Here is a 14,148-nt window from a genome sequence, read left to right on the forward strand (position 1 = left end):
TATTTTGAGAAAGAGTCACCAGATATGGAAGGAGAGAAAAAAGCATCAGTAGAATGAGATCAAAAAAAGCACCAGTAAAATGAGATCGCTGGTTGGCACGATCTCTGGTCATCTTTTCCCCGTCCATCCGTCCCCTTTTGTCTATATCTTATGTACACAATCGCTTTTGTATAGAGAGATTGCCACCCCCCCCCCCCCCCCAATCCCCCCCAGTCCATATCCACACACAATGGTATCATCAACAACAACAACAACAACAACAACAACAACAACAACAACAACAACAACAACAACAACAACAACAACAACAACAACAACAACAACAACAACAACAACAACAACAACAACACGCCATGATTACCCCCACCAAACTTTGACAAGTGTATCAACGCAAAACCCCGCTCTCCGCTCTATCCCTGACGCCCAAAGGGCAGACAGGATCAAAAACACAGCAAATATCCTCCAGCCCAGCCAAGATTCCAGAAATCCCAAAGACGACGGGGGGATTGATCCATGAGGGGCGTCGAGTGTAAAAATGTCTTCATTTTTCAAAAAAGTCACACCACCGCCCATCCACAAACAACCAACCCATTGAAGGAAAGCTCGCCCACCCCAAAAAACAAAGCCGAAAAGATATAAACGCCGTATCTAATGCGGGAAAGAAAAAGAGAAAAAAAAAGCAGAAACAGGATGTAAGCGCTAAGTTCATGCCGTCTAAATCGATTGTGTTTCTGGTGGCGAGAGGATCCTCTCCTCGAGCTTCTTCATCAACTTGTTGGTCTGCTCGGCCAAGCTGAGCGTCAGGATGGTGTGCGGCAGGATCCTGGCCAGATGTGGGAACACGCCCTTGTAGATGGCGAAGAAGCCCTCCGTCTTGATCGTCTTGGCCAGGCAGTCAAAGACGCCCTTGTAGAGGTTGCCATTCTGGTTGTAGAGGCGGGACATGATTGTGTCTGTGTCGAATCTCATAGTCAGCATTGGCTTTGCAAGGGGGAGATCTGCAAAGGGGGCGGAAAAAAATACCAGGAGGATGCATAACAACACAAACCACAAACCCACTAGCCGTACTGCTCGCCAGATGCAGCGGCGCCCCCTCCTCCATCCCAAGGTGCTTCTGCAACCTCCTCTTTGCGAAAAAGTACGTAGGCAGCTGCACCGAGCTCCCAAACCCCGTCCTGATCATCGCCGCCCCAACACCCCTATACAACCCCCTCACCCCCTCCGCCCTGAAAATCTGGCTCAACCCATCCAGCGCATTCCTGTACCGATGCTGCGTCCCCACCGGCAAAAAAGGCGAGAAGCTCTGCAGCCTCGTCTTGACCAGAAAGAACGGGCTCCCCGCCGCGGCGCCCATGATGCCAGACGCCGCGCCGCAAAACATGTTGATGCCCAGGTTCTGCTTGGCCGCGTCGTTGAGCATCAGCTTCGCCAGCCCGGCGCGCATGGGCTCGTAGAAGCCTAGCCGGCAGCCGTTGAGGAGGACCTGGTAGATGTAGGCGCACCCGATGCCGCGGTAGATGCCCCGGATGCCTTCGTTTCGGACAATGACAGAGACGCCGTGGAGGGGGCCGCGGTAGTGGTGAGGTTGGTGGCCTTTGGTCTGGAGCTCGCCCTGGAGCTGCATGCGGATCTTGACTGTTTCGAAGGGGTGGGTGGCCGTTACGGCTCCGCAGGCGGCGATTCCGCCTGCTATGAAGGCGCTTTAGGACGGGAGGGGACATGTTAGAGCTCTCTTTCTCTCTTGTGAGGTAGGTATGTGTATGACGGAAAACCTACCCAGCTGTTGTCGACATTGTGCAAGCGAGTAGTGTTGGGCTATCTTCTTTTGTGCAGAAGCTCTACGAAGTGTTGTCTGACAACAAGTTTGACCGAAGGGTAGTGGTGCTTGGTTCGCGGTTATAATTATTTCACGGCTTGAAGCGGCCAGCGAACCTGGTAAGAACCAATGCCGGGTCTGGTGCCGGTTGTCGGAGCCCAAATACTTCTCGGTGCTGCGATTCCTTAGGGAAGGGGGGACGCGGGTCTAACGAGGGTCGAGGTCCCCGGGTGGCAGCACCACTCTCTCTTCAACTTCACGATAGGTACAAAAAGGTCGCGGGTAGGCTTGGGATGTCGGGAAAAAGAGTAAATAGAGATAGACTGATACTAGGACCTTTGAAAAACGGGCGGGTGAAACAATGCGGACTAGGATAGTGAGAGGACCGCTTATACCCGGAACATCGTCTGGACTCACACGCTGACTCGATTATGGTTAAACTGGGACTGCGTGTCACTGTGTCACTGTGTCACCGTGTCACGCAATGCTGGTGGGGGTTTCAACTGGGAAGGTACAGCTGTACCTATCCCGGCAGCTCGCCCCGAGTACCGGGATGACCGGCGAGATGGGAAAACTGCGGAGTCGGAGCTCAACAGGAAGGGATTTCGCGGGATTTGTTCCTCGCTGTCAGTCTTCGCGATGCAGGGTCAAAGACTTGGGAGCTCCGGCTTTCGGGGAGGGTTGGTGGGCGGGTGGACGGCTGTCGGACGGTTTGATCTGGGGAACTGGGAACCCTGGCCTTTGACAGGTGTGGATCTCAGGGCCGCTTGCGGTGTGGGGAAGAGATGGACGTTCGGTACTCCGGGTTAGGGTTTCTCCAGGACTGATTGGCCAATGCTTGCAGGTGCACAAGCCCGCTGCCAGCCGGTCAGACACTCACCGCCTTTATTTTGACCGCCTGGCAGAAACCGGGCAGTTGGTGGGGCCCATTTGTCGTGCTCAACTGCGGCCGTGTTTCTGTACTCGGTCAGCCATCAAAACATCAGTTTGCATACTCGACTTTACGTCGCGTTCGCTACATCCAAACATATTTCACCATGGCGCCCGTACCGATGGACCTCGACGACGCGTCTCCTGCCTTGCGGGGTTTAGGTGGTGTGAATGGCCCTCCCACTGCACCAGTCACCGAGGTGATTGCAAACTTCAGGCCAACCAAGCTGTTCAATCGTGAAGACATCGAGGACAACAAGTCGAATCCTTACATTCTCTCGATCGATTTCGACGACCCGGGTGAGCTTTGCATGACCTCTGAGAGCGATAGGACGATTCAGATCTACAATGTCAAAGAGGGTCGACATGACAAGATGCTCATCAGCAAGAAGTATGGTGTGAAGCTTGCCAAGTTCACCCACACAAGTTCAAGTGTCATTTACGCCAGTACTCGCGAAAATGGTGGGAATCACTGCCGCCAGACTACCCAATGGCTTCTAACAAGTGAGAACAGACGCGATCAGATATCTCGCAACCCACGACAGCTCCTTCATCCGCTACTTTGACGGCCACGAAGGCGCCGTGACCTGTCTCGCCATGCACCCGGGCACCGACAACTTTATCTCCTGCAGCCTTGACAACACGGTTAGGTTATGGAACACCCAAACCAAGAACTGGACTGGTACACTCTATCTCAACACCCCCTACCTGTCGGCGTGGGACCCGTCGGGCCAGGTGTTCGCGGTTGCTAGTCCTAGCAGCGGAAGCATTCTCCTCTACGACTATCGCAACTACCATAAAGCGCCGTTCTCGACGTTCGACCTCGTCAAAGCCAGAGGGCCCGCCGATCCAGAAATGGCTTTTAGGGGATGGACGAAGCTGGAGTTCTCCAACGACGGGAAGCACATCCTTCTTGGGTCGCGAGGCAACGGCCATTTCCTGCTGGACTCGTTTGACGGCAGCCTCAAAGCCTTCCTCAGGAAGCCGAACGGTGGTACAAAACGGCTTGCCGCCGGCGAGAACGACGGCGGACACGTGGAAAGCAGCGGCGAGTGCTGCTTCACCCCTGACGGTCGTTATGTCTTGAGCGGTGGAAAATCAGACTTGTTGATCTGGGACACGCTCATGACACCAGACTCGAAGCAAGTCTTGGAGCCGGCGCATATTTTGGAAGAGAAGAGAGAGGCAGCCGTGGTGGCGTACAACCCGCGGTACAACATGATTGCGACGGCAGACCAGGAGCTGCTGTTTTGGCTTCCAGACCCCCCCAATTCGTAGAAAGAAAAGTATGGGGTGAAGTCGGCAGACGAGTATTTCTTATGGCAGGACAAGATTCTTGGGACGACAATGTTCCAGAGGATGGTTAGGGGCGTGCCATTTTTTATTTATTTTTTGGTTGTAAAGTAGCAGTTATGATACCCATGGGATATTTCGGGCGTATTGGCGCGGGCAAAAAAGCTTTGTAGACAAAGGTAGTGTTGTTGAATAATTTGATTTGGGGTTATCTTTTGAGCATTATTTTTATTTATTGAGCTGCTGTGAGACGTCGATGCTGTTTGAAGTTAGGGGAAGAAAGCTCTCCAAGCGCCCCGCATTTTAGTCCAGCCAGCTTGGCCCCACCGGAAACTGTCGCTCAAGGTGTGGACATTCACCGATGACACCCAATTCTCGAAGCTTGCGACCTTGTTTGACCATTCAACCTTGACGACACGACCTCTCCCAGTCGCAGCGCGTGCGCAAATTGATTTTTTCTGTCCCCATTTAACTTTTTTCACAAACTACGCGCTGCGAATCGAGTGTCAGAACAACACCGTCAAGATGCCCTACTACTCCAAATCAGAAGACTGGCTGCATCACTCCTCCCTCTTGCTCGCCGCTCGACCTACCACCGTTTGTCTTCTCCCCCCCCGCCCCCTCCCCCTTTTTTCTTTCCTGTTTATTGTCCCAACTAATTTTGTGGTATGGCAGACAAGAATATCAACAAACTACCACCTCTCCCCCGCCCGCCGAACCCCCAAGTCTGCCACGCCCGAGCAGGTAGTTGAGGATGAGAAGAGGGGAAAGCGGGGACACTTGGTGATCACGACGTTTGATCCAAAGAGCGGGGTTAGTCTCAAGTACAAGACTAGCAAGGCGCAGGAGGTGGGGAGGTTGGTGCAGATGCTTGGAACGTTGGCGGGGAGGGCGGCTGGGAGGGAGGAAGAAAGGGGGGTGAAGAAGGAGGAGGGGGATGTGGAGATGGGGGAGGCGGCGGCGGACGGGGGAGCTGGGGAGGGACAGGGGAGTGGGATTGTTATGCCGGTTGTGGCTGCTGCTGAGAAGCAAGTACCGCAGGTGGGAGGGGCAGGTGGTGGTGGGGGGAAGAAGAAGAAGAAGGGGAAGAGGTAATGGGTGGGGGGATGATGAGGGAAGGTAGGGGGATGATGAGGGAAGGTAGGGGGATGATGAGGGAAGGTAGGGGGATGATAAGGGTGGGTAGGTGGGATGATGAGGAAGGGAACGTCAAGAGGTAACCGCAGAGTCGAAATCATCAAATATAATAAAGAAATCAGCCCAAGAGTTTCCAAAGGGCCACACAAGACGGTTGAACGCGCGTGATTGTTGGAAATGGGAAGCATTCGTTAAAGGCGCAGGGTGCGAGCGGGAGAGGACTATCAAGATTTCCAGACAAAATGGGCAGCATCAAGTCGTGGACAACATGGGTGAACGCCAGTCTTTCCCACACGACAACAAATGGCATAGTAACAACCGAGACATCAAAACTGGACACAATCACATTCGACACCAAGATGTTTCATGCGAGGAACAAACAGTGCAGTGTAATCCCTTCACTAGATGAGGTCCTACTCATACAATCCCATACTACTTATGTATGTCTCTTTCCTTCCCAAATATCCCACCTCATACTCAAGAGGCATCCATCATCCATCCCTAAAAGAACCCATTTCGTTCTTTGTTTTGCGCGTTCAGCAAAAACAAAACTCCAGACGCCTTTCAATGATGTGGAAATCCACGCCTGCCTACCGTAACCCGTAATAAAAAAGTCTTTGTTGTACATGACCTTCAGGGGATTACTATCCAACATACAAGATTTGTCCGCCCGCTCCGCCTGTATGACGTTATCCTTCTGTCTATACCAGAAGTTTATGAAAAGAAGAAAAAAAGAAATGCGTGAGGGGGTATTAGTCGTTATAAAAAGACAAAAAGAGCAGAGAAATCAGCAGCAGCGCAAATGACAAGACGCTCAAAAGTCCTCGTCAAAGGCAAAGTCGCCGCCGTTCTCGTTCTTGCTCTCCTCAGCAGACTCCTCAAACTTCTTGGTGCTGTTCATGACACCGGCCTTCTGGTACTCGCCGACACGCTTCTCGAAGAAGTTGGTCTTGCCGCCGAGGGAGATGTTCTCCATGAAGTCGAAGGGGTTGGTGGAGCGGTAGATCTTGTCGTTGCCGAGGGCGACAAGGAGACGGTCAGCGACGAACTCGATGTACTGCTTCATGAGGTTCGAGTTCATGCCGAGCAGGGCGCAGGGAAGAGCCTCGGTGAGGAACTCCTGCTCAATGGTGACGGCATCGCGGATGATGTCCTCGACGAGCTGCTTGCTGGGTCTGTTGTTGAGGTGAGAGAACAGAAGGCAGGCAAAGTCGGTGTGGAGACCCTCATCACGGGAGATGAGCTCATTGGAGAAGGTGAGACCAGGCATGAGGCCGCGCTTCTTGAGCCAGAATATGGAGGCGAAAGCACCACTGAAGAAGATACCCTCAACAGCAGCGAAGGCAACAAGGCGCTGGGCGAAGGAGGCATCCTTGTCGGAAATCCACCGAAGGGCCCAGTCGGCCTTCTTGCGGATGCAGGGAATGGTGTCGATGGCATTGAAGAGGTAGGTGCGCTGAGATGGCTCCTTGATGTAGGTATCAATGAGAAGGGAGTAGGTCTCGGAGTGGATGTTCTCCATCATGATCTGGAAGCCGTAGAAGCAGCGGGCCTCGGGAATCTGGACCTCGGCGCTGAAACGCTCGACAAGGTTCTCATTGACAATACCATCGGAGGCGGCGAAGAAGGCGAGGATGTGGGAGATGAAGAACTTCTCGTCATCGTTGAGCTTGTTGCTCCAGTCGTGGAGATCCTTGGAGAGATCGATCTCCTCAGCAGTCCAGAAGGAAGCCTCGGCCTTCTTGTACATTTGCCAGACCTGTAAGGGTTTTAATTAGTACGCGTGATCCAACTTGAGAACGCGTCAAAGTCGCGTCACATACCTCATGGTACTTGATGGGGAACAAGACGAAGCGCTGAGGGTTCTCGGTGAGGAGCGGCTCATCGAGGAGCTCTTGCTTTGGTTCTGGGGCAGCGACTGTCTTGATCTCCTCCTTCTTGTTCTCAAACTTGGCATCCATCTCGGCCTCGAGGGTGGTGAGGTCGGCATCGAAGGGCTTGTTTTCCTTGTCGGATGGGGCAAAGTTGAGCTTCTTGACGGGAGACTCCATCTTGAAGGCGTCAATGGCGGAAGCAGCCTGCAAAAGTAAAGGATGTTAGCTTTGTGGACGCGTAAAGTAGCCGACGCGCGGAAAGGTAGCTAGCTACTGACCTGCTTGGAAGGTGTGATTTCGGCGGCCATTGTGAAGATAGTTGAGGGCTGAAAGATGGGAGGTGCAAAGGCCACAAGAAGAAGAAATAGCAAAGGCAATTGCTGAGTGACGACTGTGGCGGGATTGGGAGAGTTGTTGTGAGTGTAGACAAAGAGAATTTCTCAAGCAAAATATGGGCGTCGCGAATTCTCTTAAATGCTGCACGTCGGGACGCGGCCCACTTTACTTAATCTGCACGGCAGGGATACGCGTCGACACGCCTGTAGTCTCTTTCCAGTGGGCCCAGGCTCTTTGTGCGGCGTCACTGATGCCCTCCATCAACACCAGCCTCTCATTTGGTTGTTCCAAGAGGGGCATCACCGGGCAATCCCACCAGTCCCTTGCTCCCTGTTCCTAGTCGGCCCTCTCGCTCTTATCAGATCCATCATCAGCCGCGCCATTCAATGCCTGTTCCAGCGGCCTTTTGGGTGAGCGTTTGTCAGAGTTTATTTATTCGGATGCACGTTGCAACAATTTCACCATGGACCCCACCATGACACACTCGGGCCCATCCTGCCTGGAACTGAACCAGCTGGGCTTCCACTTCCAAGAATCCAAACACGCGAACTGTTCGCAGCTCCGACGGGTCCCGATCTGTCCTCCTAGAATCGGCCTACACTGCGGTTCCCCTGTTGCAACTTGCAAGACTTTGACCCATCCTGCTGTTGCCCCGTGAGCAGCCATGGACCTCTCTGGGCAGAGGTGGGGTTGAAAAGATTATCAGATGGGATCCTTGACCAGATCAAACTGGGAGACGCGTCAAATCGCGTCTCTCGCGGCTTCATTATTAATTGATTTTGACCCAGCCCTGTCCCCGGTCTTGGAACATTGAGACCTTTTCTCGAAGAATACACATTCCCGCTGTCTAGCAGACGAGGAAAACTATTATTATTCAAATGCCCTTTGCCTCTGGGTATCCTGATGCAGTCTGTTTCCCAAAACTCCTCGCTCATGAAAAGCAACAAATGAAATATAAAAACACATCGCTTCAGCATTGCCCTCCTAGCACCATATCCAAGCGGCCCCTGACACCTCCTGACGTCACCTGGGCAACTACACTATCTCCGACCAGCCTTCCCACGATTGTCTCTGGGGTCCTGCTTTGGTGTAATCTGACGACCCGGAAGGCCTCCCCCGATCGGAGCTCGCGGTGGTGTAAGATTCCTCACGGGAGCTACCGGTGCACTTTGCAGGGCCACTGTCACGTCCCCTGTCTGCCGTCCAGAGCGTGCCGGCGTTACGGCGGCTGGAGTGGCAAGCGATGGCATCGTACCCGCTCTTGTGACACCGGTTTCGACATCCCGATCCCCCTCGGCCCCTGCAAGTTCGTCCGGCATCTCGACAATACTGCCCGTCTCTGGATCCTGAACGACACCAGCCTGGAGCGCCTTTGCCTTTTCCGTCAAGAAAGCGTCGAGCAGCCAGGCATTCTTCGTGTTGGCTCGGTAGAATACGTCCGCGATGTCGCCAATGAGAGGGATAAAACCGATTGCCAGATCGAGCATGATGTTGGTGAACATCATGCCATACAGACGCTTGGGAAGACCACCATCGACCTTTGAGGCCTTCTTGATGAGAGCAAGAGCCATGAGGAAATCTGCAAAGTCGCCAATGCTACAGAACATTTGTTAGCCCATGTTTGGTCACACAGAGACAGCTGCTGATATACTTACACAGGAATCAAACCGATGATGGCGGACCAGCCGAACCGGATGGGGATGCAGCAACAACTGAACCCCATGTCCCAACGATAGGCTCTTCGGCGGATCTTTCTGAGAATCTTGGCGTCATTCTTGGAAAGCCCTTGGGGAATAGGTCTCTCCTGAGTCTTGTACTTTGCGACCTTGCCGTTCTTGTAGACCGGGACTTTTTCGAGGTAAGGGTTCTCCGAGTTGGTATTTGTCTTGTCCTTCCCCAGTTTCTTGAGAGCCTTCTTCTCCAGGATTTTGATGGCCACGTTCATGGTGATTTGCGGTGATCGATGTCGATCAAAAAAAAAATAAAAAACTCAAAAGAATGTATATGAAATAAAAGAATGGAAACAAAACACACAGAGCACGAGAAACACAGAAAAAAACAGAGGCCGAGAGTTGATATAAAAGTCGACGCTTTGTTGCGGGCTCCGGCGGCTGTCAAGTTGGCCTCCGGCTGGTTGTAAGTGAGGTATTGGTCACGGCAGGCTCTTTGTCGGTTTCAGGTTCGCGCTTGTCAGACCCAAGTTGGAAACACTTTTGGCGCCAGAGTCAACGAACCAGAGGGTCGGATGTTGGTCTGGTGTACTAGAGAGACAAGAAGCGACAAGGTCAAGTAAAAAAGCACCAGCTGGACCGTGGCAGCTCCCGTCTTGCTTTATGTCTGCTGGCTGGCCCCATGGCTCAACATCTAGCCCGGTGCATCAAACGTCTTCTTTGTTTCCGCGTGATGACGTTCTTGGGCGACCTCCCTGCAGCTTCAAGGTGTAACCCCTGCTCAGCGTGCCCGTGTGGCGCGGGACTGCCACACACTTGTGTGTTGTGGTTGGCCTCTTCCAGATGCACCATCTTGTGCGGGGAGCGGGGCATTGCACCGCCACATCCGCTCCTGGCAGAAGCTTAACTGGAGCAGGATGTGGCGTTGAATCCCTGGACTGGTGGGGTGAATTGGGCTCTAGCCACAGTTGGGTTCTGCGAACATCTCCAGTCTGCGCCAGTGGAGACAAATCACTGCCGTCCACGTCTGCACACGTCTCTCCCCATCCCATTCAAGATTCCATGGTTGACCTGCCGATAGCGTTTGTCGACAGCTCCCGCCCAATTCGGCCACACACCTGAGCCTTTTCTCTCACCTGCCTATCACTGCTTTGCTTTGTATCTTTGCAAATTTTCTCTTGCTTGTCCAGTCTAGACTCTGAAGCGCACGCATTGCCTTGCGGTGGGGAAACTCTTACCTTTGCGATTTGGCGGTCCAAGCCTGAACCTGCCGAGCCAGTCCGCCAGCGAAGCCCTCGCCAAACAAACACAAATCGATCGACCAGAAACACAGACCACTTCCTTACCTCACTCCGTACCCGCAAACACCTCCGACCTAGAACCGCAAAGTAGTTCCCACGCAACCTGGACTGCCTTTTGCGCTGTTGCTGCCCTACAGACGACCACCCCTCAGGAAACCAGGCTGTTGATATGCCACACCACAGCACACTGTCATGGCCGAAAACAAGATGCAACTCGAAGATTGTATGTATCTTTTTTGGTACCGCTCTGTTGGATGACACCTGTTGACCTGTTTGCCCAGGGTTGGACGACCTTTGTGTCCGATTCATCATAAACCTGCCCAAGGAGGATCTGTCATCCGTGGCCCGAATTTGCTTCCAGGTCGAAGAGGCACAATGGTTCTACGAAGATTTTATACGTCCGCTGGACCCTACACTCCCGTCGATGTCGCTCCGAAGTTTCTGTCTTCGAATCTTCCAGCACTGTCCCCTGCTGGCCTCCTTCTCGGCTGAAAACCACATGCGAGCGTTCGAGGAGTTTCTCCAGTACAAGACCAGAGTTCCCGTCAGAGGAGCTATCCTGCTGAATGAGGCCATGGACTCGACTGTGTTGGTCAAGGGCTGGAAGAAGGGCGCCAACTGGAGTTTCCCCAGAGGCAAAATCAACAAGGACGAGGATGACTTGGACTGCGCCATTCGAGAGGTCTACGAGGAAACAGGTTTCGACATCAGGGAAGCTGGGCTGGTGCCTAGGGATGATGAAGTGAAGTACATCCAGATGTCGATGCGGGATCAGCAAATTCGACTCTATGTTTTCCGGAATGTCCCCATGGACACCAACTTCCATCCAAAGACCAGGAAAGAGATCAGTAAAATTCAGTGGTACAAGCTCTCTGAGCTTCCCGCGTTTCGGAACCGCAAGGGGAATCAACAGGATGATGCCGCTGCGGCTTCGAATGCGAACAAGTTCTACATGGTGGCTCCTTTTCTTGTCCAACTCAAGAAATGGGTCCAACAGCAAAAGCAGAAGGACGCAGCCCGCGGATCGCATGTACCTGTCCATATTCCTATCGAAGAACCTCTCACAGAGGATGACCTCGGTACCCAGACAGAGCCTGTTGCTGGGCCCACGGAGAGCATCGAAACCATTGAAGGGGCGACGGCTGAGCTTCAGCGTCTTCTCCAGGTGCAGCCTCCCCCTAGTGGGACACATGTGAACCCACACCCTGCTCCGGCGGCGACAGCCAACAAAGGGAACGCTCTGTTGGCCCTTCTTCAAAAGAATACTGAGACCGAGGCGGCTCATCTTCCTCAAGGGTATCACGAGCAGCCCCAGCATTATCAACAGCTGCCCCAGCAACATCACCAACAGCATCCGCAGCATCAACATCAGTATTACCAGCAGCAGCAGTACGGTAACCAAGTCCCGCACACGCCGTTGGAGCTCACTTACACGACTGCTCCGGAACCGCACACTCCGCACCATCATCATCCAACCAACCGGTTACCTGTACCACCTAATCAGCCGCCGCCCAACTTCCCTATCCAGCCTCACGGGAATCAAAATGTCTCTCAAGAATACTTTACACAACAGCGGGTCCCCCACCAGATGCCTACCCAGGCCTACGGGGATAACTCGTACATGGCTGGCCCGCGTCCAGTGCAGAAGGAACCCGTTCTTCTCCACCCGCAGCCGTTGCCCCCCCAGGTTCAGCAATCACTTCTCACCAGAAGCATTCTTCAGACTCCCAACATTCCAGAGACTGCCCACCACAATGGTATGCAAGCGCCGCAGGGAAGCCACCATTCGATCCCGGTCCAGGGGCAAGATGGAGCTGGTTATCAGAATCAAGGAGCACCTCCAAAGGCTGCTCCTCAGCTGACACATCATCACATGTCTCTTCTGAATGCTTTCAAGAGCAATACCTCCCGTACACAAGAAACAACGCCGGTGGCTACCCCTCAAAGCGATGTCGCTCCCGCGGGACAGCAGCACGCTGGCTATCATCCGTCTGGACAGGGCTGGCCCAGTGCTCCATCCCATACACAAGCTCCCAACCCAGCTGCGCAGTATTTGCCGCACCACGCGGCGAATGTTCCTCAGGGTTATGGTGAGCGGTATGGGCCTCAGCCGCAGCATGCAGTGGCTCCACAAGTGTCACAACACGCCGCCGCAAACCCAGTTGTGGCCCCAAGACCGCCGCAATCAACGGAGTCGCATCGCTCGGCGTTGTTGGACATGTTCAAAAAGCCAGGCCGTGGAAGTCCCCTAAGCAACGAAATCACAAGATCGTCCATCAAGTCGGACGGTGGACGGCCAGGATATGGGTCTAATAATAGCCAACCATATGGCGGACCTTCCAATGCGGAGGCCATCACCCGAGCTGTTGAAGCCAATGGTGCTCCCGTCCAGATGAATCCAGAGCTCAACCTTCCATATAGGGCCGTTCAGATCCTCACTCGGCCCAAGCAGCCCGAGTCGGCCCAAAGCAATGACTCAATGGACTCGCAAATCCATCGCCTTCAGAGACGCTTGAGCCCCCAGAGGAAGGATGCCAGGAATTCAGGCTCTGGTCTTCCGTCTCCGCGGGACCGCTCTTTGTTCCATCAGCTTGACCAGGAGACGAAGAGGTCCCCCCAGCTCCCGCCAGCCCAGGCGGCCAGCCTTCCATACGGTCAGCCTCAGCCTCAGCGCCAGTCGCCGTACGCAAGTCCTACTTTTCCGCCTCAGCAACCTGTTGGTCCGCCCCAGCAACTGCAGCAGCATCAGCAATATCAGCATCATCAGCGTCAACCTAGTGGCAACGCGGACCAGAAGCAGAAGTTGCTGTCGCTTTTCGGAAAGGCACAGCCCTCGCCCACTGGGCTTTCGGCCAACGGCAAGATGAAGGAGTCCATGGTGTATGATCAAGTCCGGTCTACTACTCCCAGATCGAGAGTTGCGTCTCTTGCGTCACAGGGCAACGCCGGCGGCATGGCTCCGTCAGTCACAGGCGTGGAGAATGTCCATGCAACCGGCAACAGTAGTCGGGTACCGAGCGCAACCAACTCTCGCCGGGGCAGCCAGACACCCATCTCCCCGGCCGATCGGAACTTTTTGCTTTTGTATTTGGAGTCGGTGTCTAATCAGGCGCGCTCCCAGACATGATATCTGGGTTTGAAGTAGGGCATAGGTTGTTTTTCTGTTTGTTCTTGGGGACTTTTAGTGTAAAGGGATTTTATATGGCGGTGAGGATTTTTGTGATTTCTTGCCAACAGCAAATGGTGGTTGTTATTTGGACCGGTGCATACATCAAAGCGAAATTTCCATCAATGGTTTACATTATTTGCAGCGGTTGCTGCACGAAGGTGCTTATGAAGCAGGCTCTTGCTAGCTAGCTACTTAGGTTATTGAAAGGATACTTGTATTATGATGACTCTGGTTCTGGATGGTGTTTGGGTCACTTTCTCAGTATAGTGAGTTGGCGGTTGTGTGATCATTTGGCTGTGTGTTGGTGTCGTGAGGCACGCAAGAAAGTGGTCTGATGTTCTAGTTTGAGAGGGTGTGCTCCCCCACGTAGAACAGACCACCCCACGAGCTTGGGGTTTGCTTGGCTGACCCCCCTTTTTTTTAATGGGGAGCGGGCTGAAGATGAAGTCTCGCCACGGCTGTGATGAGGAGTCAGGATGGATCATACCACTTTGTGGGCGTGGCCGGCCGCGTCGCCGTTGGTGTTTTTTTTCTTCTTTTTTTGTGAGTGTGATGGATATTGGAGAGGGAATTGTTGGGATGGGATGAGGAGAGAAGAGGTATAAGATAGGGGCAAGGTTCG

At 53.5% G+C, this 14,148-nt stretch overlaps 6 protein-coding genes across 6 annotated transcripts; 3 read left to right on the plus strand and 3 right to left on the minus strand.

Annotated features, from left to right (window-relative positions):
- Window positions 1-714: 714 nt before the first annotated feature.
- PODANS_7_11060 (uncharacterized protein) lies at window positions 715-1,793 on the minus strand (the record flags this gene model as incomplete). Its single annotated transcript, XM_001908440.1, has 3 exons — window positions 715-953; window positions 1,024-1,700; window positions 1,777-1,793. The coding sequence occupies 3 exons, from the start codon at window positions 1,791-1,793 to the stop codon at window positions 715-717; spliced, it is 933 nt and encodes a 310-aa protein (XP_001908475.1).
- A 1,060-nt stretch (window positions 1,794-2,853) lies between these two features.
- PODANS_7_11070 (uncharacterized protein) lies at window positions 2,854-4,024 on the plus strand (the record flags this gene model as incomplete). Its single annotated transcript, XM_001908441.1, has 2 exons — window positions 2,854-3,208; window positions 3,261-4,024. The coding sequence occupies 2 exons, from the start codon at window positions 2,854-2,856 to the stop codon at window positions 4,022-4,024; spliced, it is 1,119 nt and encodes a 372-aa protein (XP_001908476.1).
- Window positions 4,025-4,564: 540 nt separating this feature from the next.
- On the plus strand, window positions 4,565-5,134 carry PODANS_7_11080 (uncharacterized protein; the record flags this gene model as incomplete). Its single annotated transcript, XM_001908442.1, has 1 exon — window positions 4,565-5,134. The coding sequence occupies one exon, from the start codon at window positions 4,565-4,567 to the stop codon at window positions 5,132-5,134; it is 570 nt and encodes a 189-aa protein (XP_001908477.1).
- An 856-nt stretch (window positions 5,135-5,990) lies between these two features.
- Window positions 5,991-7,358, minus strand: PODANS_7_11090 (uncharacterized protein; the record flags this gene model as incomplete). Its single annotated transcript, XM_001908443.1, has 3 exons — window positions 5,991-6,935; window positions 7,000-7,254; window positions 7,329-7,358. 3 exons carry the CDS (start codon window positions 7,356-7,358, stop codon window positions 5,991-5,993), a joined length of 1,230 nt encoding a protein of 409 aa, XP_001908478.1.
- A 1,068-nt stretch (window positions 7,359-8,426) lies between these two features.
- PODANS_7_11100 (uncharacterized protein) lies at window positions 8,427-9,331 on the minus strand (the record flags this gene model as incomplete). The annotated part of the gene is made up of 2 exons (XM_001908444.1): window positions 8,427-8,982; window positions 9,042-9,331. The coding sequence occupies 2 exons, from the start codon at window positions 9,329-9,331 to the stop codon at window positions 8,427-8,429; spliced, it is 846 nt and encodes a 281-aa protein (XP_001908479.1).
- Window positions 9,332-10,549: 1,218 nt separating this feature from the next.
- Window positions 10,550-13,484, plus strand: PODANS_7_11110 (uncharacterized protein; the record flags this gene model as incomplete). The annotated part of the gene is made up of 2 exons (XM_001908445.1): window positions 10,550-10,580; window positions 10,639-13,484. The coding sequence occupies 2 exons, from the start codon at window positions 10,550-10,552 to the stop codon at window positions 13,482-13,484; spliced, it is 2,877 nt and encodes a 958-aa protein (XP_001908480.1).
- Between the last annotated feature and the right edge of the window lie 664 nt (window positions 13,485-14,148).

This window comes from Podospora anserina, chromosome 7 (assembly GCF_000226545.1).
Source record: "Podospora anserina S mat+ genomic DNA chromosome 7, supercontig 1".
NCBI classification, from domain to species: Eukaryota; Fungi; Ascomycota; class Sordariomycetes; order Sordariales; family Podosporaceae; genus Podospora; species Podospora anserina.